This window comes from Mugil cephalus, chromosome 4 (genome assembly GCF_022458985.1).
Source record: "Mugil cephalus isolate CIBA_MC_2020 chromosome 4, CIBA_Mcephalus_1.1, whole genome shotgun sequence".
In the NCBI taxonomy this organism is placed as follows: domain Eukaryota; kingdom Metazoa; phylum Chordata; class Actinopteri; order Mugiliformes; family Mugilidae; genus Mugil; species Mugil cephalus.
Window position 1 is genome coordinate 23,881,176 of NC_061773.1, and position 26,114 is coordinate 23,907,289.

Consider the following 26,114-nt stretch of genomic DNA (forward strand, 5'->3'; position numbering starts at 1 on the left):
GAGAGGCAAAAAAGCATGGTAGGCTTATTTGAAGCCTCAACCTTATAATATTATAATATATTAATACAATGTTATAAAACACAAAACATCAGAAAATATTACTACCGTACATAAAAAAATCTATGGTGACACTGAAATTAAGGGAAAACAATTTATGATGATATTTACGTAATCGTATATAATTATATGGTTATTTAACTTCATATTCTGGCAACATAAAATAAGAAAGAAATAAAAGAACATCAAATTATTTAGGGGGTTTAAGAGTATTTTAGGGAGGCTTCATTTTTTTATATTCACGTATGTTTATATGCTTCTACACGCACATTCATCTATGTATGAATCTCAGATGATGTTTACCTTCAGAATATTATGGAACTGCATGGTTTTAAGATTAAAGTCCATTTGAAAAAAGTTAATTTCAGGACAAAATTATTATTTATGCGTCTGTTTAGTTTAGTGGCGCTCTAGCACTTGATGCATGTAGTTTCACGGCCTCAGCCAGCAGATGGAGCTGTAGTCCTTTAATGACGCTGAGGACGTTAAGAACTACACTCAGGACCACCGTAGATTATTTACCTGCTGTGAGTTTTCATTTATGACGTCTCTGTTTTCCATTCTAATGATCCTTCGGTTATATTTAAGATAACAACTTCTTGTATGAGTTGCTGGCTGGGAGATTTAATGTGAAATGAGGGGGTAGATGTAGTACAATAAAAACACATCCAAAATGACCAATACTACTTTTCTTTTTTTTTCTTTTTTTTTCCTTAGAGAGGAGGGATTACACGAGGATTCCTAATTCCACATCTTGATCATCTCATGATGATCTGCTGAACCCAGCTCACCCTCCCTGCCACTGGGTTTTCTCGTGTGTTTGAACCTCCGGTTCTCTGGATGATGTATGTTCAGAACTTGGCGCGCGTTTCTGATTCCTATCCAGTGGTTAGTTTTGTTATTTTGTAACATGCGATTTGAAGAATCTCTGATTTAATATGGAAAAAAAAAACTATCTGCATCGGTACATCTACAGTCTACATTACCTGTTCAAAATAATAAATGCAGTCAACAAATTGTGCATATAGTGTCAAATTAAAAGCGACGATTTCATTTTCCATTGGGTTTAAGAACTTGACATCAGTTAGGAGTCTGCTGTGGGGAGGTGGAGGAAAATAAATGGCAAGCAGGTGAGAATATTTAATACCGGGAACTAGGTGCGGGCCTATAGTAGCTACACATTTGCACCTGTCAGTGTGTTTGTCTGTGGGCTGGAATGGAAATGGCAGGCTCGCTGAGTGGCCCTGTGCTGGATGCCGGCCCACTGGGCCGAGGGGTCAGAGATACAGATTAAAGCCGGTGTATACACGCTTGTTGTTGGGAAGCCAAACAAATAATCACAAACACACACAAAAAACATCTAGCAAAGTAAAGAAAAATCGAACAGACAAATGACCAACACACAAAACAGCCATAAAAAAAGACCACAACAAATACATTAACAATAATTGAGATGGAAAACCGCCTCAAACACACACACACAAAAAAAAATCATTAAAACAAAAGAAACAAATCAGCGCAGGGGTCCAGTGTCCCTTCATCCATATGGGAGAGGATGGAGTGGGGAGGCTAAAACGCACCCACGGATACCGCTGAATCAGTGGGAGGGGCGTTTATTGGAGGGAATTAAATAAAAAGTGCCGGCGGCAGGTTGCGCGTGTGTGTCAGTCACAGACAGCGCCTCTCTGCTGCTGCTGCGTCCGTCCGTCCGTCCGTCCGGGTGGAGGGAGGAGGGAGGCAGGACTCCTTCTGGTCTCCAGACAAGCTGACACGCATCAGGTGTGAGGACCTGCAGCGGGATCTCTTCCCCCGGCGGCGGATGAGCTGCTGCTCCCGGGTCTGAGCGCGGTGTCCCACAGAAGCATGAGCTGAGCGTGTACCTGCAAGCTGAAAGAGAGAGGGAGAAAGAGAGAGAGAAAGAGAAAGAGAGAGAGAGCGGCTCAGAGGCAGATCCTCGGCAGAACACGCCCTGATAGAAAAGGTAGACACGCACTCAGAGGGACGCACACACACTCACTCACTCACTCACTCACTCACTCAGCCTGATCACTGAGGAGCCGAGCTGCTTTACCTGAAAACAACAGCCCACCAATGCTCCCCCGCAGCAGGCTCCCACCGCCGGACTCTTACCAAATGAAATCAGGACGACCTTATTTCCACAAACTTTGGAGCTACTGCGTATTCACGTCTGCAGCTCGGGACACCACCTGGAGATCCTGCGGGACGCGACGGGATAAATAAAGCTGGTTGTTGCAGCAGCAGCAGCAGCAGCAGCAGAGCATTCATCTCCCCCCCCCTCCCCTCCCCTGCTCCCCTGGCTGGCCCGAGCACCATGAATAGGAAGACACGGCGGTGGATTTTCCATTTTTTCCTGTGCCTTGGAATAGTGTATTTGAAAATCGGGTGAGTTGCTTATTAGGAATGAAGTTGCTTTGTGCGTAATATATTTATTTATTTATTTATCACGGGTGCTTTTGAAATTCAATTCTGTTGGAGGTTTTAAATAAATCTTTGGGAACTCAGAGGCCCCCAACATGTGTCATTTCCATGCGTAAAAAGCGCAGCCCTTCTTTTTTTTTTATTCCGGGTGTCCCACGGACACCTGCGCCACCTCCTCGTGGAAGTGGCAATGTGTCTTTAACCTTTCACCTTCAACCCTGCGCAGGGGCCTGTCGTCGGTGGTCGCGCTGGGAGCGAGCATCATCTGCAACAAAATCCCGGGGTTGGCCCCCCGTCAGAGGACTATCTGTCAGAGCCGCCCCGACGCGATCATAGTGATCGGGGAGGGAGTTCAGATGGGGATCAATGAGTGTCAGTTTCAGTTCCGACACGGACGCTGGAACTGCTCGGCCCTGGGGGAGAGGACCGTGTTCGGCAAAGAGCTCAAAGTGGGTATGTAGCTGTGCAAGCTGTGCGCCACGAAAACACAACACACTCCATGAAATGGCTGGGTTTGGTGTTATTTGCCCGCATTTTGTGATGGGGTTCCCTGTGGAGCTTGAAATCCAGTCAGTTGGCATTACTTTTCCATGTGTGCACACTCAAAACGGATTGCATTTTAATCGAGAAGGACCGTTCACACACACCGTTTAGGGCAGGAGGGTCCTCAATGATTTTCAGACCCCAGGACCCCAAACTGATGGAGAGTTTAAGCAGGGACCCCCTTCCTACTATATGTGATCTATGTTAGACTCAGCCTAGCGCTATTTATCATTTTGCATTGAATATCCAATATATTAATAATACACAAGTCCAAATATTCATTTTTTTTATTTCAAACATGTGCAGCAATGCGGTGGCCAGGCTGGAAAATTGTGGGGAATTAAAAAAAAAAAAAAGTATAAAAATGTCTAATAAACTAAAGATTTTGCAACCCCCCTGCAGTACCTCCGCGGACCCCTTAGATGTTGCGGACCCCCGTTGAAGACCTTAGGTTTAGGGGGTTGCTTGCTCAGGACACCTGGACAAATCAGGGATGAATCCACTCACCACCTCACATTCCCAAAGCTGACCTTCTAACGACTAGTCCCCCCTTTTTCTTAGTGGTTTTTACATACTTTCCTTTCATACGGTGCTCTCTGGAAGTCGACCAACACACCTACATATGACCACAACATTGTTCAACCATTACAATATACCGTGGAATCTACTGAAAGCTTCTCCTTCTGGGAGCTTTACTGTCATTATTATATTTCCTGTTGATAATAAAATGCTTACCACCAAGTTAATTCTGAAAACTGGTCTAAATTGTCCAAGAATAGTCCAGCGGAGACATTCCTCAGAGGTACGCAAACCCTTGACCCTTGGACAGATGTCTGTGCGGATCGGGCTTGGTGCATCTGCTCTCGGTGGGAAAATGAGCCTCAGATTTGATTGTGGAACAAAGCTGGAGGCGATGCTCGCTGCAGAGATAGGGCCGCAGACATGCTTCTCATTTTTAAGGGGGGCTGCTGTCCCACCGTCCCGTTCGCCCTGCCGTCCCAGAAGTCGGGTGTCATTTTTCACCCGGGCTGTCATTACGGATTACAGCTTGAGCCTCGATTCGTCCGTCGCGCACGGCACACTGCGGCCCTGGGGGGCATTAGCTGCAAATGATTTTAGCTGCAACTAACCACGAGCACGGTGTGAATAACTCCATCAGCGCGCTTCGCTTTACTGATTAGATGCAGTCGGCAGCTGCAAGATACGCACACCTACACGCTGTTTTTATTCACACTCAGCTGAACAGCCTTCATGTATGTTCATAAAACACAACCCCCCCCCTCTCTCTCTCCTCAAAAGCTTCAAGTTCAGACAAGTAGCAGTTTCTTCTAGGTTTACAAATCTACCTCCGGGTTCTGCAGCTTTGGCAAGAGATGCTTAATGTAGAATGATTTTAGGCGACTGCTTCGGGGGGAATAGCTGCACTTCTCATGCATGTCATCAGGTTTAAGTCGGCAAGAGACAATGATTACAAGGGCTTCAGCGTCACAGGATGCACGTTTGACCCGGGTTTAGACGAGCGTCGGGGCTGAGGTCTGCTCCGGGCTGACCCTGCACCATTGTTTTGTTTCATTAGACTGGAACCCTGGTAATTGACAGAAGACATAAATTCCAAATTGTGGTTGGCAGCAATACTGCACTGTATCGTATTTTGGCATCAGGATCAAGTATCCTCCCCACCTACCAAGTTGGCTGCTGGCAGCCGTGTCTACTGGCTTTTTTCTCTGGCTGTAGGTGGAGGAATATATGTGATGGAAGGAGATGGTATTGTTTTTTGATGTCCTATTCACTTTGGGATTCTTCAGTAATGGCAACGGAATGTGTTGCGGTAAGCGAACAGTTACAGCGTATGAAAGTCAACTTAACGACCTTAAATGTCTGAAACGTCTCTATGGCCGTTTAATTGTTAAATATGACAACTTTATTGGTATTTTCTGGCTGCTTTCCACGTGTGATCCGACGGGAAGAACCTCAATTTTTAATTAAAAACCTGCAGTTGAGCTCAGATTTATGGGGTGGAAATCCATCCATGGAGGGAGGCAGTGCATGCCTCTCAGATTCATCTCTGCAGGGTGGATCCCGGCGTGACAGCAACTGGGACAGGGGCCAAAACTGATGCCCAAATATTTCATCTTTTATCTCTCGCTGAATGGGTTCAAACACACATTTGCTCTTCATCTGTACGTTGTGCAGACACAGAGAGGTCTACGTTTGATGAAGCGGTGAAATCACACTCCTTGATTGGATTCAGGCCTACAGACTAGTATAGACCTGATCGCAACACATTACAAATACACTAAAACTGCCCCACATTCCTAGAAACAATTACCTATATTAGACCCGTTGTTCCATTCCCAATTGCTCCGATGCATTTCATGCACAATTCAGAGCTTCCTTCTAAAGTTTATCTGCTTAAAGGGAGCTTGATTAATGAATTGCACTTGGCTTGGCTCATGTATTTCATGATTTGGTTTGAGTCAGCTATGCCAGGTATGTAAGGAGGTTTGACAGTGCCTGAAATAGTGAATCCCGTTGTCTGTGATCGTGATTAAAAAATGCCCTCTCTCCTTATCGCAGGCAGCAAGGAGGCCGCGTTCACCTATGCTATCATAGCTGCCGGGGTCGCCCATGCAGTCACTGCGGCTTGCACCCAGGGGAGCCTGAGCGACTGCGGCTGCGACAAGGAGAAGCAGGGTTTCTACAACCAGGAGGAGGGCTGGAAGTGGGGCGGCTGCTCCGCCGACGTCCATTACGGCCTGGACTTCTCGAAGGTGTTCGTGGACGCGCGGGAGATCAAGCAGAATGCCAGGACTCTCATGAATTTACACAACAATGAAGTGGGACGCAAGGTATGTGCACCTGAATCACCGTACTTTAAACTGTTTACAGGAGTTTCTGTGGGACGTTAAGCGCCGCCACAAGGCAAACAGACGGCATTGTGTGCAAACTAATAAGCACGGAGCGCACACAGCTGCTCGCAGGCACCTGACAATACACCAACTCTAAATGATAATCTGCAAGATAGGAGACATTCACAAGTGCAAGAGCTACTCCAGCATGCAGAGAGGCAGGGAGCGCCACCGGACAGGGCGGCAGTCTGTATAGGAATTGAGGCGTACCAATCAGATGCCAGAACCTTTTTTTCTTTTCCATCTTTAAGATTTGTGCACCTTTCTGCCTGCAACACAACATGAGGATCACTGTAACACCAAAAACATGATGATGTCATTACGTGGATTGCTCACATCTTGGGTGATGGTCTCAATCCTGCATTCTTGATCAGTGCTTATTTATTGATATCGGTTTAAAGGAGGAAAAACCGATGGTACTGCATTTTATTGTTTTATGGATTTAAAATGCAACCTTTTACTTACTTTATACCATATATGTATTAATGAGACGTGGGTACCAAACTCAAAAAATTGATCACCTTAAAGGTTTGTAGCTCGCGGGCTAGCCTCTGTATTGTGCCGATCACGAGACATACATATTATTGTTTTCCCTGCTAGCCTCAACAGCGCATGCAGCTTAATACCACATCACACAGAATTATGAGGGAAGCAAAACCAAAAATAACTTCACGGAGACAATAATTAGCCTTCTTCCATCATTCATGGATGTGATTTCATCCTGCTCTGAGAAGTTGGAGGTGTGCAGCCCGACGCCTGCAGCTCCTCATCTAACAGCTCACTGTGGCCGCTCCTCCTCCTGCCACTGCTCCCTGCAAAATTTCACTCTGATCTGCTGTCAAAACAAGCATGGCTTTGTTTTGTAGACATATTTTCATGGGCAGTATTTGTCCGTGCTGCATTCACTGACAACACAGTCTTCATTTCCCGTGAGTACTTCTTGATAAAAGCAAATTTGTTGTGTTCTGCCAGGTATTTTGCTTTTATTATGAAGCTGCAGCGCTGGTAAATGTTACGTTAGAGCTAATCTGCTCACATCCAGATATCTGTTTATGGAGATCACAGCAGCAGTAACTCAATACAGCAATTCTTTTCAATGAATGTCATTTATAATAATATAGATATTGCAAGACTTTCATCATTGGAGCACAGAGTTGTTTTCCTGATACTTTACTGCCATTTATTTAAATTAAAGTGTTTGCCACTTTAATACATCCAAGTTTTATTCACGCTGGAAACATCTCAAAGCAGTGTCACTTCTGATTGTTCTGTTGGTTGGTTTTCCAAACTTTCTCCGAATAGTCTGTCAAAAATGGCATTTTTATGTGGATAGAGGTGTATACAGCAACTCCTGGGGTGAGCTCAGGCTGATTTTGAGCTAAAACTAGACATAGATTGATGAGCTATAGTAGCTGTCTTCTTGTTTTTGACTGCACTATTGTTCTAGATTTACATAAAATATACAGTAAATACAGATACATATGCGTTTTTTTAAGTTAAATTGGTTACACTATAAATAAAGAGGTCAAACATCAGGATTGAGGCAAATAAAATTAAAAATTGCTTGCATGCAGGTATGAAAATAATATTGCCAATACACTCGCTGAATTTAGATTCCTATGTGATTTTTTTTCACATATATCATTTCTGTGATTAGTGCATGCATCTTGTCCTTTTTGGGGATTTGGCTGCAGTTCTACATTGAAATAATTTATAAATTTAATGCATGACTAAAGACAAAAAAAAGTAAAGAAAAGAAAAGAAATCAGGAGCAACCGGACAAAGTGTAGTCAATGTAAGATAATGTAGTTCAGACAAAGATGCAAGCTGAGGCGAACCCAAGACCATGACCATGTGGCCGAACATAAATCGGGCTCTGATGTCTTTTACCTGCAGACAGACGTAGAAATCCAAATGACGGATCAATAGAAACTGCATTGCTATCCTCAAAATGGCCCCGCGAGAAAGCAGTCTATTGAAAGAGCACTTAAAGGCACTTCCTGTCCGGTCCTTCCCGTTCATCTGACAAGGACAGAAACTTGCCTCAGCTCCAAGTAAGCAGTCACATTTATTTTACTTCAGTGGCATCGCATAGCTACTACAGCAGAGTTCTCAGGCTTTACTTCTAGCCCCATAGCAGATGGACATTTGTGGTTTGGAGAGAAATTTCTTACCAACTACCACATACATCGCCAAAAGAAACTTGGTCCGGATATGCATGTTGTTCTAAGATGGACTGAGTCTGGTCAAAATTATAGCATGCTTGCAAGCTAAACCAATGAGGACGCTAAACATCATTAGGAGAATTAGAGTCAGAAAACCTTTAGTTGTCCCACAATGGAGAAATTGCAGTTTGCAACAGCATACATAGGGGAGAAAAATAACAAGAGTAAATAGTGGACTGTTTAAAAGATAAATAATGAGATAAAAATAGAATAAGATAAACAATAAACAAGTATTGACCCCGTCATGGCCTACGTCACTGTGATGTCACAGTATTAGCTGGAGGCAAAGTAGAGGGAAGATTGAGGTGAACACTGTCACTTTAAACCATGAGAATCTCTTCTTGCTGTATTTTTGGAGCCAAAGCCGAAAAATCAAAAGCACTAACTTGAACTTTTATTACATACCAGCCACTGCCAGTCGTAGACAACTTTGGTTTGGCTTTGGCAATTAAAAGAAATGATTGTAATGAGACAATCAACAACAACGCGCACACTTGATATCAAATAAGATTAATGCATCATCAGTTTCAATCTGGATAACGTTATAGGTTAGAAGGAATCATGACTGAAATTACGTTAATCATTATTTAGAAGATTCTTGTTTCATGTTAATGCTAATGGTAACTGCTAGCTAACACAATGTTAGTTGTTTCAGGGGTGTCCAACTTACTACGTTACCCTCCACAGTGATTCCACTTACTTCTTGTAATATATTTGTTAGAGAGACTTCACTTGATAAAGACAGACCAGACGTGGTCCCCTCTGTGTCCTCCTTTAGTCAAAACGTTCATTCAGTGAGTGAGAGTGTAGAGGTTGGTGAATATCAGTCAGAGTCAACTGACAGTGTATTAGTATAGTGTACTGTACAGTATATATTCTCTAAAATATATAAAAATTCGTGCCAAAACGGCGTTTACAGGCTAAAGTGTTTGAGATGTTTTGCCTCCGGTTAAGCTCCGCCCCTCAAAAAAAAAAACGTCACATTGTTTACAAACTGTGAAGGGCTCTATTGGCATATATACAAAAAGTATTGAATTGCACAGATAATGATTGCCAGATATCGCACAGAGTTGTTCTCAGCACAGGATGAAAGTGTTGAACCTTGAGGAGGAATGATATTGCACATATTGCGAATGTTCATTGCGGAGCAGCACGAAGGAATGACATCCTGTATCTTTCCTACACACAGCGAGGGTGTGAACATCTGTGCATGTTAGCATAACATAGCTAAAGCTGTTAACAGACTCGCAGATAACAAAAAGATACTGGCAGCCCACCATAGAAGGAGACGTCTGCAACTTTAGGAAATGCTTGTACAACCTGCAGTGTCATTCAGCGTATATTAAATAAATGAATTAATTCCTACTTAATTCAACCAGATCATGGTTTCAGCATGTGCAGGGTGAGGATTGAATCATATTTTCCTTTTAGTAAAGTCTGAAATATCAATTTATTCAGCTTTCTAATAGAGGAACATGCCTAAAATGTTGTCTAGTCTCTCCAGACTAGAGAGGCTTCATATCTGAAGTCTGGCATCAGTTACAGTGTCATACAGTGTGCAAATCTCTTAATATACACTTACAAAACGGATACCTCTGTAATTATTGTAGCAAAGCTTTCATGTTTAATTTGAGATGATGTCAGTGTGTGTTTCAAGTGCCAGCCTTCCAGTTTCTTGAGAAGAATAAACAACGGTGTAAAAGGTGCCACAGCAGAGGCTTTCCGTTAGACAAACAATAGCAGCTTCATCGGGATTTCACTCCACTGAACGCATGAATTAAATGTTTGTCAGGTCTCAGGGGCATGACCGCGCTAAGCCGCATACGTACATCCAAGGCTTTTGACAATTACCCCACGAGACTCCAGAAAGTCTGAGGCCACATTGCAATGGAATAATTAAAAAGCTGGGTGAGGCTTCTCTAATGCCAGCGAGGGTTCCCACTCCGCGAGGAGGAAGGAGGGTGAAGCTGATGTCATTCAGCCCGCGGCACACAGAGAATGCCCCAGCTGTGTTGCCAAATACACCAAGAGGTTCACCTAGACCGTGAAAAAGGCCTTTCACCACTTCCAGTCTGCTCGCTGCGAGTGACCCCAATGTGGCGACTAACCAGACGGACTCTTTAGTCACAGTCACACACTGAGAGTTTTTTCCCATTGTTGTTGTTTTCCACAGCAACGTCGGCCAAGATAATGTTGTGACGTTAACCGGAGCCAGACTGCTAAACATGTTTCATGGTTGCTGACCGACATTACCGCTGCCTGAATTTAGCTTTGTTTTACAACGTTTGCGTTGTGTTCTACAACGTGTCTCCTGATGAATCTCATGCAGATCGTTTAAGTATCGTTGCAAATGGGCGTAGAAGTGTGGGATTCGCAAGGTTCGTGTGCCGTCGTTTTATTTTCCTTACTGATTTCAAATGTTTTGATGGTTCTCTTGAAAATAAGCAGCGGCAGAAACAGCGTAACCACACTTACCAGCAAGATTCAGTGTCTAATATATACTGTATAATACTTTATACAGTATTAAACTATCCTTTATCCCTTTGCTAAAATATGTTGGATTCATATTAATGTGTATTTAAAGAAATTTAAATTTGTGGGGTGAAATAATATTTAAATATATGTAAAAATATTTAATCAACCAAAGATCTTGCCTTGGCACTAATTTAGGTGAGTTTTTGTGGTTCTGTTGTGTTTATTAGCATAGAACGAAGCTTACAACAAGCTCTTTTCCATGATCTTACCAGTCAAACAATGTAAATATCATCTTCTGACAGCCATTAAGCACGCAGTGGCATTTAAAGTTGCTACTACCAATGGGAAGAAAGGAACATATCTCCAGGACCCATCTGAGCACTCTGGAATTTAAGCCTTTAAGGCTTCTTGAGACAACCAAATGTAATGGTTTTAAGACTTTTCAGATTCCCCGTGCGGATGTTTGTTCCACGAGTGTGTTTTTGAAGCTCACCCTGTCTTGTAAAAGAGTGGCACATACATAGCTACTAGCCATAGGGTGACATACTGTAGCAGCTCTGAGATGTGTGGAATGCTTACATTCATCTGGAATGCTAGAAAATGTTTGTCTCAACCTGTTGAACTATTCATGCCATATGCTAGACTGGGGAACCTATGCATTTCATACCTGCTCATAACGGGAAAAAAAAACAGCTGAAATGATGCAAAATGAAAACGATTTTAAAGTCTTCGTGCTTCTTTGGTTAGGATAAAGGCACGTTTGCAACCTTTGCTTTATCTGAGCTTTTCCTCCGTGCCGTAGGTCCTGGAGAAGGGCATGCGTCTGGAGTGCAAGTGCCACGGCGTCTCCGGGTCCTGCACCACCAAGACGTGCTGGACAACGCTCCCCAAGTTCCGGCAGCTGGGATACATCCTCAAAGACAAGTACAACCACGCCGTTCACGTGGAGCCGGTGCGCGCCAGCCGCAACAAGCGCCCCACCTTCCTGAAGATCAAGAAACCCCACTCCTACCGCAAGCCCATGGACACGGAGCTGGTCTATATCGAGAGGTCGCCGAACTACTGCGAGGCCGACCCTCTGACCGGCAGCATGGGAACGCAAGGCCGCCTGTGCAACAAGACGGCCCTGCAGCCCAACAGCTGTGACCTGATGTGCTGCGGTCGGGGATATAACACACACCAGTACTCGCGTGTTTGGCAGTGCAACTGCAAGTTCCTGTGGTGCTGCTACGTCAAGTGCAACACCTGCAGCGAAAGGACAGAGGTGTTTACTTGTAAATAGAAATATTTATTGGACATTTATTTAGACGCACAGCCAGACTGGACTATGTGTGTATGTGTGTGTGTGGGTGTGTGTGTGGGTGTGTGTGTGTGTGTGTGTGTGTGTGTGTGTGTGTGTGTGTATGAGTTGTTTTGATTGTATTTCAGAATAAGAATATTCCATGTTGCTGTGGAGTTACTGCTTTGCTGTCTTGGCATTATGACTTTCATAACCTGTGTTGATTGTATTGATGCCAATGGACATCTGCCATGACACTGGACTCAACCTGTAGGCTCATAAATGTTATTTTAATTTGTAAAAAAAATCGAATGCCACTTCACACTTAGCCTTTCCGCAGTCTGTACAGGTTCACCGACACGTCTCAAGTCAAACAGTAAAAAGTTATTTCTATAGACTAATAATTTATTCAGAGAGAAAACTACTGATCATTTTTGAAAAATCACTGTGTGCTAAAGCTCGAGTTGGTGCAGGTTTGCAGTAAAAGAAGTGCACTTAAAAGTAGAAAACCATTTTTCAATACCCTTTTTTTTTTTTTTTTTTTTTTTTAACAAGACAAACACTGGAGCTGAAGACTGAAACAGTCAGAAATGACCAGGAGTGAATATACATATTTGGGACCCTGCAGCTTTTGAGCATTAGCAGAAAAAAAAACTAAACAAAACTACTGATTTCTGGGTTCTGTATAGTTTCCCCACATGTTTCTGTCTCACTTCCCCACCCGTTTGCTGCTAGCTGTCTGGAAAGTTATGGAGTTTTCAACCGAGCTTCCGCTTTGACTTTGACTGCCGAGCTTGGTTGACTGCCACAAGCAAATGTGAGCTTCCAGACATAAATTCCCCTTAATGTTGGTTGATAGAATATATTTTGTAAGAGATTATTTTTATATAAATATTTTTTTTTATTTATTTTCTTTCTCTGTGTAAGATATTCTACCCTTAGCATTTCCAACTGTGTTGTTAGTTACTGAGTTTAGTGAAAGAAAATGACCCAGAAACGCTGTTTTTTCAGAAATGTGCTTCTTGTTCATGCAGCAGTAAAATATGATAATGTTACACTGAAATATGCAGTATTTTTATTTTTTTTTTTGGTCAGGAAAAACCTCACTCATAGAGAGCCCAAGGCATAGCCTCACCCAGACTAGATGCTGTTCTGCAAACCAAAGGGTGCTCTTTCACACCTGTGTTTCCTTTGGTCGCATTTAACCTTTTGTTTGGTTCGTGTTCATGAGGCGTTCGAGTCTGACACGGTCTCAACATCATGTTCCTGCTTTTGTGATTGGTCATAATTCTGTCTTGGCGAAATGGATTTCAGGTAATAAATCGAAAATGGAGCATCAGCAGCAATGTCCTCACTGGCATTTATTGCTCTTCTGTGGTGCATGTACCACAGTTCTGTGTATGAACAACATGTTCAGTTTGGTCAAGCATCTGGGCTGAGTGTGGGATAAACACCTGGAAGAGGGACTGAACGCATCCTTAGCTTCTATGAGTCAGTGCTACCTCTGGAAGAAATGTTTTGATCTGTCCTTTAAAAAAATAAATGATAAAAAAAAATTCGGAGTTTACTCGTTATATTCTAATATAAAGTGTCTACTGCCACATCCAGGTAGCGATGGGTATCGTTAAGGTTTTAACGGTGCCAAACCGGTACTTTTGAAAAGATGTGGTGCTTAACGATTGGAAAACATACAAACTTTGTCTTAAATACGGGGAATTTTTACGGCATTTTATGACGTGTAAGTTGCACAAAATATTAATTTAACCCCTTAAAGCCTGAACATGCTGGCGATATGTTAAAACATGTGCACTTGAATTAGATTAACTCACGGATGGACAAAATTCAAAGTGTGGCTGAACACTAGGAAGTTGCGCTTTTGTCTGGAAGACCTTCGTGACATCTCACGGGTTTAACTAACTTCGTTTTTACCAACAAATTCCTCCAAACAACTCTCTCTCTCCCCGGGTGTCCCCGGTCTTGCGTCTCTCCTCAACCTGCAGCCAACGGCGGTGATCGTTACCGTAATGGCAGCGTTTTTCCGAGAAAGCGCAACATCCCAGTGTTCAGCCACACTATGAATTTTGTCCATCGGCGATTTACGGTAATTCAAATACCGCAAGGTTTATTTAATGCGCAGGCGGATGTTCAGGTCTTAAAGGGTTAAATAACACAAATACAACTAAGAAATCAATTAACCAAAATAAAACAAAACAACAAACCGTCATAAGTGTCATAATAAACAAATTGGCGTGGGGTCTTGCAGGATATCAAAGTCTGCATCTTTTGAGGAACGTTTGATCGTTTTACCTTAACACAGATTTGCACCGGATGCACCGTCTGCAGCGTGTACTTCAGTGGAGTCCGTGCAGGTGAAAAACTGACGTCACGTCACGTGTAGCTTCGGCGCAGAAACGGAGCTCAGGGGACGGTAATTAAAAATTCAATGGCACCGAAAAGAAGCAGCTATCATGGTACCGAGTATCGGTATCCATCCCTACATCTAGGTCTATATTATAGTTTTAATTGCTTCAGTCATTTTGGTAGCATGTGAACCCTGACCGCAATGAATTACACACAATAACACGAGTCACTGTTGTTACCGAATTCTCCACACACTTTTTTTGTCATATTTTTATCTTTTTAGTTATGATGATGAACAAATGTGCCATTGATTGTCCTCCACCGCTGAGCTGGTAACATTTTACATGAAAAGATTCAATATTCAAGATTTCTTTATTGTATACGAAAAACAATAATAATAATAATAATAATAATAATAATGATAATTATTATAATAAAGACGTTTCTGCCATGTTTCTATGGTAGCCTAGAACAGACACACCAAACAGAGTGCCTTCTCTTCCACATTGGTCCTTTAAATTCCTGATACCCTGCGTCCTCATATGGGGACATTAAGTTTTAGGTTTTAAACATGTTTCAAACATGTGCAACAGTAGGGTGCTGACTGAAAGATAACGCCTTCTGCCTCCATTTGTCCCTTTACTAAAATATGTTGGATACACGATAATGTGTTTTTAAAGAAATTTCAATTTGAGGGGGAAAATTTAAAAAAATAAATAATAATAATAAAAAATTAAAATGTCTAGTCAACCAAAGATTTTGCGACCCCCATGCAGTACCTGAGGGTCATGGACCGCCTGTTGAAGACCTGTGCTTTTGACGACAAAGGTGGACGAGGGGAAAAACAGCAATGAATTTTACGGTTGAAACTTATTTATCACTCTTATGAACATTTCTAGTTTGATATGGAGCGCAAATTTAACAAATTTCATCAATAGTAAAGAGCTTAAACGTCACTAATTAGCAAGTACTCATTTGAGGATGTTGGGACTTCATTTTTCTGGTTTTGCCTAGCCATGTTCAGGTATTAAAATAAACAGTTTCATCTATATTATCACACATTGCGTGACTTAGCATAACATAAATAATGAAATAATCCCAATGTCCACATATGAGGACATGTTTTTTTGTTTGTTTGTTTGTTGTTTTGTTTTTTCAAAGACTACTACTTCCTGTTCAAAGATGATGCTTAGTTTTTACACTTCTTAGGTCCTACTAATCCAAAATACTTTGGAGAAATTAAAAACGCAGACCAAATAAACATTTCTAGTTAAGTTCTAGTTTCTCCTGACTGTGTAGTTTAGCTGATGCTGCACGAGTGGCTGTAGGACTCACTGCTGACCTTTATAATCTAAAACTATGCTGTCTTTTCATTCTTTATTTTGGTTAATAAATGTCTCAGAATTAACAGAAGGAGATTACTTCGTGTTTAATGCACATATTTCAAGCTCTCTGTTTACACAAGGACAGACTGGAGTGAAGTGGGTGTGATCGAGGTCCGAGATGGAGCGCAGAGGGTGTCACAGCAGTGTTGCTGGGAGTGTGGAGCGGCAGGCTGATGGATTACTCTGACATCTGCTCCATTCACTACTCAACAACGTTGCTACAACAACCAAACGGCGCCCCTCAAAAATGCCCCCCCATCTCATCGAGAGGCCAGACTGCCCATTAACAAAATGGTAACCATGCAAAACCCAGATCAAATTTGGATGCTATTTATTTTGTGGAAATGGCAAATGGGAAGAAAGCAGGGAGGAGTCTTTACAATTGCAAAGGGATGATGTCAAGAGGGATTTCAATCTGAGCCATAGAAAAGGTCTTAACTCCCGGAATAATCGCCACAAAACATTCCTCGGCTAAACTTTGCCTCAAAAGAGAGGTGTCCTCCAAAGGCAGCTGGCCAAACAGCCGTAGTTAGACTAACAGCAAGACTCTGGCCCCGAAACCAAAGAGCATCTCGCTCTGCACTGGTTTCAAACTTATTCTCTCAACTTGAAATGCACGAAAAACACAACCAGGAAGCTCTTTCTGAAAATGCAAACAAGTATACTGGGCTAGGCCTCCAAGGCTCCTTTAAAGGCAAAGAGACTTGACTTTTAACATTTTACTTTTAGCTTCTGAATAAAAGCGTCATTAGAATGATTTTTAAATTAGTCCTGGTAAACCTTTACTGTTATTTTCTTATTTAGCAATGTTCTTTTCAGGTAATTAATATGTTATTGGTAGCTACATAAAATCTACCACGGGCCCTTCTGAAATAGTGTGATACAGCACCTTCTTTGGTAATGTCAAAATTATAATGTTTCGTCTTTGGTTTGGAATTAGGGACTGCACATTAAGTCAAATTAAAAAATACTTTAACAGTCACAAATAAGAGGCTGAGCATTAAGGAGTTTAGACTGAAGGTTGCAACATGGCTTGCAAATAAATGTGTTTCTGCTACCTGTAACCACTAAGGTCTGGTGCTGGAGACACAATAGAAGGTGTGTGAGGATCAGTTTTGATGTGCAGATATCTGAGCTTGTTCAACCACAGAAATAAAATAAGAGCGGAATCTTAAATCATAGTGTAGAAAGCAAAGCGTGAAAAGTCATTTCCAATTAACTAAGCGCTAAATAGCCACACCAAGTAACTGCTGATACTTAAGACATTTTAATTTTAATGGTTTATCGTCCAGTGCATTTTTAAAGGACCTCCTATCACAAATCTGTCAAACAGCCAAAGAAGATACAAGAAAACATTTTATTTGTACTGTGTTTCCTTGTGCACTTTAAATACTTCAAATACAGTACATGGTCCTAATACATGTTTTTTTTTTTTTAGATTGTATGCAATACTTGTTGCATTTTAATGAAAATGCATTGAGGTTGTTCAAAAGGTTACAAGCTGCATTGTTCTCTGTTCCTAGAAAGAGTTGCCTGGGGAGTACCATTCAGTATGTTTACAAGCACATGAAAAAACTAATTATTGCCTTGTTATTATCCGACTTTAACTGGACAATTTAAGTGCATGTGAACACGTTACTTTGACTAAAAACATAATTGTCCTTATCCAATTAAGACGCCGAGATAATGCGTATGGAAATCGATTTTCTCAAGCGTGTATACGCCTTATTCAGACTTTAACTAGACAACGTGCAACCAGTGTGCTGGCATATGACCCCCGTATGACCCCGGAACAAAAACATTTAAAGAAGTCGGCCACAGAAGAAGAAAGTAAACAGAGCCGGTACAAGAACCACCTGAGGGATAACGTGCTTCTTATCTGCACCATAAGTAGAGCACACATTAATTACAAGATCTAAAAAGCTGAACTATTATCCATCTTGTTGTTGTTTGAAATGTCGGTCTGCCACATGAAGGACTCTTTTATTATTTTATTATATGATGTAATAGTAAACCGGAAAGGGGTCCTTATTAACCCACCAAAAATATTGCCACCTAGTGTGGTGGAGGAGGACATGTTCCCATCAGTTATTAGATTTTCTCTGTTGCATGTAAACTGGTACAAGAACCACATTCAGAAAGTCAAATTTTGAGCATATCTCGATTAAGCTGTGTATGTAAATGCAGTGACTGTAGTGGCAGTGGCATCATATCGTAGTCTAGTTTCTCGACACAAACAGAGGAACCACAATACGTCTATACAGCACTGAGAACTTAACTTGAAAAGACTGTAAAGCCCTTTCTCTCACCTGCTCTCACTAACATCATCCCTTACTAATTATTTTTCCTGTAAAATTCTCTCAAAGAATCTTTTGGTTTTCATTGTCATTGCAGATTCATTTGCAGTTTATTCACAGTTTAGTTGGACGCGGCATTCATAGGCACTGCTACAAATGAAACAAGATTTTTTTTAAAAATGTGTTAACTCTTTCAAAGTGGTTTAAGCTCGCCAGCAGATATTGAACTCTTTGATGGTGTTGTTCCTATAAACATGTTCCCGCTGACGTCCCTGGTTTTTAATAACTCTGCTGGTGCCAGTCTTTTTGTGTGTAATGCACCTGTGAACACCTGCACCAAGATGGTAGTCCAAGATTTATTAGCGTGTTGTTGCTGTAGCTGTCTCATCTCTGTGTCTGTTCCCGAGCAGCCACATCAGACCACCAAAGCTGTTATTCTGAATTTCTGTGTTAACAAAGAATATAGTTCTATCCAAGATCAGAGTATAACAAACTAACAGGCCTGACAGACTGCTGCTCCACGGGCAAACGCCACTGGAAACAGTGCAGAATAGAGTCTTTGTCAGCATGTTGATTACTTAAGACAGGGGATGCTTAATAACTATCATTATAACAGTACCTGGAGAAGGAGGGCCAATCAGGGTCCAAACAGCAAGCTTCTCTGCCGACAATGACGCTGTAGGAGAGGAATGAAAAAACAAGTTACATATACTTTGGAAAAGCAAAGGGTGTTATGAAGATTTTAATTGAGAGAGGCATAAATCAAACGTTTCGCATCACGCACTCTAAATCTCCAATAAATCAGAACTTGGCTGAGAAATGACTGAATAATGAACGATGTGTTATTTGTTGGTTAAAATAGGCCAAGGTTGGTGCATGCCAGATAATGATAAATGCGTAGCCCTGAGCTACACTTCTGCTGTCTGGCTGTAAAATGTCTTCGGTAGTGAAATGCATTCACTATTAAAGCAATTTCAATAAAACTGCATGGGATGCATACGAGGAATTTTGGAGGTTTTGGCTTCATTCCTGCACAACTGATTAAAAAAAAAAAAATCTTAATCACAATTGAGGTGAGAGGTGAAGAAATTACATCAGAACTATTCTCAAACATAGTAACTCTGAGTCAGTCTTCCCTATAACAGCCTCGGTTGCTGGTGTCATGGATTCCACAAGGTGTTGGAGACATTCCTCAGAGATTCTGCTCCCTGTTGGCAGGTTTCATCACGTCATCAATGGATCATACATGCTGGATCATAAACGTCCACTGAACTCATTGTCCATGAAACCGCCTTCGACAACTTTTGCTTTGTGACATGGTCACGCCGGAAGTTCTTGGAGTTTACCAAGAAGCCACCCCATTACACCTGCACAATTAATCTTAGTTAATTAGGTTTGTTGATGCAGAGGTTCATCAGCTCAGGCTACGTTTTGCATATTTCACCCGTCCAGTTTTGTTGAGCTTTTGGCTCTGCAGCCTCAAACTGTTGCTTTGACCGACAGGATCTCAACCCCACTCAAGTTTAACAGTGACTCTGAGATGCTTTCTGCTCAGCACAGTTAAGACGTTGCATGCTACCATAGCTTTTCTACTAAATACACTTACTGATGCTTCTGGACCATCGAATGTATAATCATGGACGCTGTGTCCCCACTTCCCTTCATTGGCCAAACTGACGCTATTTTCCAGGGGATACAGGCGCCGCCATCTTGAAAATTTGGAAGCACTCCTGTTATCAGTGACCCATCCACACTTTTGCCAGATTCACTCACGTTTTCATTTAATTAATTTCGGTTTTGGCCCCAAACGACATTTTCACAGTTGAAAATGACAGTGTTTACCTCAAGCTTCTGTCTGTTTTGCCTCCAGCTAACGTTGTGATGTCACAGTGACGTAGGCCATAAACCTAGTCTATAATGTAACTAACTAAAACAAAACTTATCCAAACAAAATGACACTTTAACATGTTTTAACATTATACTGACCACCTAAAATGACTGAATCCATCCTTGAAAAAAAAATATTTGACGTGTATTTAGGTGTTTTAGTTTGGCCCAAGTCCCGCCCACTAACATGGAGGAGGTGGAGCTTATGACCTATCCTGCAGCCAGCCACCAGGGGGAGCTCTATTTGCTTCGGCTTCATTTTAGAGGAGCAGTTCCACCATCCATTTCTATAGAGTCTATGTTCTGGACACGTCTTAAGTCTAGTTTAGTGCTGCTGGTGTTGGATGCACAATTCACTGAAAACGTTGGCGAGGGATCATGTAAATGATTATTCTTGATGAGATTCCTTTCAAATGTGTTTCTTTTTTTCCTAGTATTGGTAGGGGAACGGACCGTTCCCTGGGCAGAAACACTGCAACAACTGCTGAGGGTGGTGGTAAAAAAAAAAAAGTTTTGGGGAATCCTCAGCTGGTTCCAAGCAAACACAAATGCTCATGTTCAAGATGAGCACAATAGTACAGCTGAAGGTGTTTCCTGCTACTAAACTAAACTAATACAACTGACCACAAGGAACTACAAGTACCAAATTTATAATAATCCCAAAAAAATAAGAATTAAAAATAAAAAATACACACTTGATCTGCTTAACCGAGCACAGTAAAGCCACATATTAGCTTTGGAGGAAGTTTGGAATGCATTTTGGATGGTGGCGTTTGTTCTTCTAACACAGTAGAGCCAGGGCCAGGTCACTTTCACACAGTGTGGTTCATTTGACAGGAAAACAAACAGATTTCATGTCAAAGTTAAAAACCCAGCCCAAGGAAGAATGCAATCTTGATAGCCAGTTGATTCTTACTGTTGTTTTGTCTTGTGAGAATGTAATTCTGATTGAATAAAATATCGCCTACTTGAGAATTTGCCTTGAACTTTTTTGGAGGTTTGAAGTCCACTATTCGTATAACTCACCATCTCCTACTCTGCCAGGAACATCCTTATCTTTACCAGTTGTGTTGGTCGTGATGGTCTCTACAGTGGTTGTAATTTAGATCATAGTTTGTGTTTTTGGTAAAAGTACTGTCTTTGCACCATTGGTTCAATAGTTTAAATTTGACTTCTTGGTGGAACAACTTGTCTTAATAAGCTATGACTGTGCATCAAAACCAACTCTTCTATCTCTATTTTGGAGAAACAGACATTTGGAGAAGTTCCTCCCGTGTCAGATAAATCTGGTAGACTGGACATCTGAATCAACATCAAGATGCTGTTCCCAGATTTCCCAGAGGAGGACTTTAATATTTACTATTTATTCAGCTGCATTAGATTTTTCTCTAAAACATGAAATACTTTATGTAACATTGAACTGCGCTGAGCACGTCTTTAAATGATGGAAAAAAAAAAAAAATACAGTATTTGTTTTAATCATTTTAAAATGAAGGTGGAAGGAAGCAGGGTGTTCTTTCACCCTGTGTGGTTTCTCTGTGTGTCCCTCATTTTCTGTCATTTCTGTACTTTTCATTTATAATTTTATGATTTGTTATTATTTCCACCTTGTCTGTAAAGACAGATATTTTCTTTAGTCAGGGGACAACAGCTTGAGGAGGATATACACTGATCAAGCATAACATTATGACCACCTACCTATAATTGTGTAGGTTTCCAAAACAGTTGATCAGAAAATAGACATGGGCCTTCTAGTGAGGTGTGGCAACAAGATGTTGTTGGTCTTTGGGTCCGATGAGTTGCCAGTTTGGGATCTAGTGAGTTTGGAGGCCAGGTCAACACCTTTAGCTGTTCTTCATGGGTTATTATTATTTTTTTGTGTGTGTTTTTTTGTGGTTCCTAAACAGTTTTTGTGTGCGTGCCTGTATCAGGCTGCGTCCTGCATCCAAGGAGCATCATAGCTATGGGGTGGGGGTGCCTGGTCTGGTCTAGCTGGGTGCTACATGTCTAAGTAACAGTCAGAGGAACGCCAGGTCCAAAGGTTTCCCAGCAGAACATGGTGGTTGCAAGGTGGTCAACGTTATAAATTTCTCCTGTCAGTGGTCGTAATGTTGTGGCTTATCGGTGTATATTTGTGGGTTTTGCTTTGTGTTTTCTTGTTATTTAGATTGGGTTGTTTGTATTCCTCTGCCTTATTGTTGCAGGACCTTTTGTAAGTAAGTTTCATGGAAGTTATTTTATTTCCTTTCCCTTCCTCCTCCTGTGTCTGCATGTGGGTCATTCCTCTCTACTCCACACTGTCTAGCGTCCTCACGTCCTTCAGAGTTGGCACTTCAGATTGAAAAACACCTTACTCAGCGCAAGGAAGCTTACTGCTAGATCGGACAGGAGAGAAAAGGAAGGATGAGAGAGGAAGAGGTGTTGAATGAGAGGGTGAAATCTATAAATGGATGCATAATCCAAGGACTGAGACTCAGGGCTGGGGCAGGTCTGGTGAAGTTTCAGTTCCTCGTTCCACCTGTTCCTGTTAATTGGAAGAGGAAGAAAAGAAAAGATGGACGGGGAGGGTGGGGGTTGAGGATGGAGGTAAACCGAGAGGGAGAGGGTTAAGACGCAGGTAGCAGGGGAAGTGAAATAGCGTGTTAACTTCATTTCAGACAAAGCCACGCTACCTGAAACATCCTGCTCGTTTACCCAGAATGAGATAACGCCAGCCATAACTTGACTATAAAAGGCTCTTGTTAAGGATGCACACATCAAAGCGGGATGTGAAGACTTCTAGGTTGCAAAAAATATCAGAAAATAAATATCAAGATTAAATTTGCCCCTTGTCCCGTTTTTTAAAACTGATGTTTTGTCATCCAGGTTTAAAATAATACGTTAAATAATAAAGAAAAGGAACAAATAAAGGAAAAATAAGAAGCTTTCCATTTATTTTACATTTATCAAATGAACCAATAAAGCACAGACATATTGTGTTAATTTAGACTCTATCTATCAAATCTCATAGGAGGAACTGAAAGGCTGTCGCAAAATCTTTGGTTGACCAAACATTTTTATGTATATTTTTTAATTTACCCACAACAAATTTAAATTTCTTTAAATCTTTTAAATACACATTAACATGAATCCAACATATTTCAGTAAAGGGATAAATGGAGGCAACACTTGATCATTCAGTGATACAGGAGCGTTTCAATGCCATTTGACCTGTCAATCAAAGCCTCCTGTACATAGTAGGCTCCGCCCCTGTCACTGCTGAGCCAATCAGGAGGCTGCATATTACAGGCTGACTCTGTCAGGTTCTGAGCCTATTCAGTCCCCAGGTAAAATCCCAGAGGCACGCTGCAATATTTGCAGAAGAGAAGCAAATAGCGGAGCTCTCTCCCATCAGTCAACTACTGATGCTAGAATGAATCGCTTTGTCACTTGAACAAAAAATATAAATAAATGAATGTTTGAACCTGTGTATTATTTGAATAGCTTAATATTGAATACAGAATGATAATGTATATTTATAATTTGCTATGTATAGCCCTGCCTCACATCCACTAAGACACTTTATTACGTAACAGTTTTTCTGAGTGAACGTGTCCCAATGTGGACGCAATCCTCTCATAATGTTCGTGACAAAGACACATCTTGTGAATACTACGCATATAGTCTGTATTTAAAGGATTATATGGTTTCCTAATGTTGCCTTCGTGCCAACTACCTGCTTTTTTTATTCCTCGCAGTCTAAACAGAGATCTGTGCGTGGAGCAGGTCTTCCACGATCACCATTGAGGCATAGTGCACTTGCGCTGTGGTTTTGCACATGAAGCCGCGCTGGAGGTCCCGGGCTCCCTTTGTTTCCTGCGGTGACTGACAGCCGGCTTAAATCCCCGAGAAGGCAAAGGAAATAACATCAAGATGCACTCAATTACACTTTTTTTTTCTCTCCTTCAGGCCTTTCTACCACATGTGTGGCGCGTATCTGAAATTACACTCCACGTATGAAAAGGATTAGAAATGATTCTTGTGCGTGCGTAAGCTTGCAGTTCATACCAATTTGTGGAGTATATACAAGACTATCGGGCTGTTATTAGAGCTTACAGCAAAAGAAGGGAAACTAAATTATGACCTGCCCCTCCGAAAGTTTACATCAGGCACTGCACCCTGGGCTCTTTTGACAGTAAAAATGTGTAAAGAATGTCATAATGACACATGGTGTGCACTGTATGAACCACTGCATTGACAGCACATGGGAGGTATGTCCCTGTGGCCATGCTGACATGAAAACCAAATAAGCAAGCATCAGCTACACAAACGACTTCCTGCTCTACACCCAGCAAGCTATAATTTCTTCCCCAAATAAAAGGATGAGAAAAAGTTCTTGGAGTATTATTGAGCCATTAAATGATGAGAATACCGTGATGAGACACTCTTTGAACTCTGTTTTTAAAGAGAGGTTTAATAACCGGCTAACTTGCCACGTGAACTTGCCTCCGATCGAGCGTAGCAGGAATCATCCTTCACGGAGAGACCCGGCGTGTTTGGAGCGGCGGTGCTCATCCTTGGTGGGTTCATTACCCCCCGACCATTCACAGTTGGCTTGGACGGAGGAATGAGGCGGATCATGCAGCAGCAGCAGCAGCTGGAGGAAGCGAAAAACAGTCGCGACAGTCGTGCTAAAATGCGTTTGAGTAATGAACAGCCTGATGACAGACTAATGCTCTTTTGGTGCGTGCAAAACAATTAAGGCTTCTTCATATTGTGTGATGGATGAGTGAGAGGCCTTTCTCTGAACTTGCACTGCATGAAAAAGAAGAATTCAACTTTAACTGTGGGAAATAAAGGCAATTGGAAACCTGTAAAGTATCTGTCTTCAAGTAGGCGTTTTCAGGCCAAAGACCCCCAATCTGTTGGAGAGATGAAATATAGACCTCCTACCCATTGTATGTGATCTATATTAAACTCAGTCTAGTGCTATTTATAAATATACATTATTATTATTAATATTTTGCATTCAATATTAAGCTCAAATATTCATATTTATATACAGCTGTGCTGTTAGCTTCTCTTCTGCTAATATTGCTTCTGGGATTTCACCTGGGGACTGAATAGGCTCTCGGCCAATAGCGGGGAACCTGACAGAGACAGCGTTTAATATGCAGCTTTGTGATTGGCTCAGCAGCGACAGGGGCGGGGCTTAGATTGACAGGTCTAGCGTGGTTGTTGAGACAGCTCCTGTATCACTGAATGAGTGAAGTCCCCACTAAAATACTAAAATGTCTTTGTTTAATGTTAATGTGTATTTAAAGAAATTTAAATTTGTGGGGGAAAATTAAATATTATAGATATATAAAAAATGTCTAATCAACCAAGGATTTTGGGAACCCCCCGCCCCTGCAGTACCTCCATGGGCCCCTAGGTGTCCCCCTGTTGAAGACCTGTGCTTTAAAGCCTTAAACTAATGCTTTATATTTTTCTCAATTTCTTCTTCTCATAAATCTGCGCTCTATCTAACCATATTTTCATTATCAGCTAATAGATGGGGGAAGGAAATATGCTGAAAAAGCTGTAGTGAACCCACTGTGCTATTGGCTGAGCACCAAACATTGAGGAGACAGATATTTTCCAGTTGTCAGATTGACTGAAAACTAAAAACTGAGCTAAAAAGAGAGTGAAAACTGCTTCCATAGCATTTACACATAATAACCACCAACTGGCTGATGGTGCAACTTTTAAAACATTCCCTTGCTTACATTTGTTGTTGATCCAAATCGAAATCAGCCCGGGAAATTTTGCAATCAGCAGTATTTCATTTTTCCACACACCAGACCGGACACATTTTTAAGATGGAATCCCTCATCGGACCTTCGCTCTCTCCCATCTCCTCACGAGAATCCGGGGCAGACTAGAAACCGGAGCTCTGGGTGTGCCTACGCCACCTGCGTCGGACCTCACCACGCGTTATCTTTGCGTCCAATCGCCTGACTAGCCTTCGCGTATGCGTTGCTTCAGTTAGGAAACTATTCTGCTCACATTCATCAGGCACGTATCTTTATGAGCTCCATGAGGAATTTCTGAGATAAGACATGTTCGTATTGTAAATGTGCATGACTCTGGAGTTTGCACCAAAATACTTTCCTCGGCAGCCTCTGAGATACAGCTCTTAATCACAGTTGAAGGAAGTCCTTTTTTTCTGCCCTGATGTTGACTCTAGGAGCAATCTTTTTTTCAGAAACTCCATAAAAAGTTTCTTTTTGGGGGGG

The 26,114-nt window shown here is 41.7% G+C and overlaps 1 protein-coding gene and 1 long non-coding RNA gene across 2 annotated transcripts; one reads left to right on the forward strand and one right to left on the reverse strand.

The window, feature by feature from the left end:
• Positions 1–775: 775 nt before the first annotated feature.
• Positions 776–2,264, reverse strand: LOC125007435. Its single transcript, XR_007112686.1, has 2 exons — positions 2,129–2,264; positions 776–1,944 (listed from the first exon to the last, which is right to left on the reverse strand). It is a non-coding gene; the product is annotated as an uncharacterized LOC125007435 (long non-coding RNA).
• A 60-nt stretch (positions 2,265–2,324) lies between these two features.
• On the forward strand, positions 2,325–13,269 carry wnt7aa (wingless-type MMTV integration site family, member 7Aa). The gene is made up of 4 exons (XM_047584265.1): positions 2,325–2,460; positions 2,723–2,949; positions 5,617–5,888; positions 11,451–13,269. Exons 1-4 carry the CDS (start codon positions 2,390–2,392, stop codon positions 11,928–11,930), a joined length of 1,050 nt encoding a protein of 349 aa, XP_047440221.1. The 5' UTR covers positions 2,325–2,389; the 3' UTR covers positions 11,931–13,269.
• Positions 13,270–26,114: the final 12,845 nt, after the last annotated feature.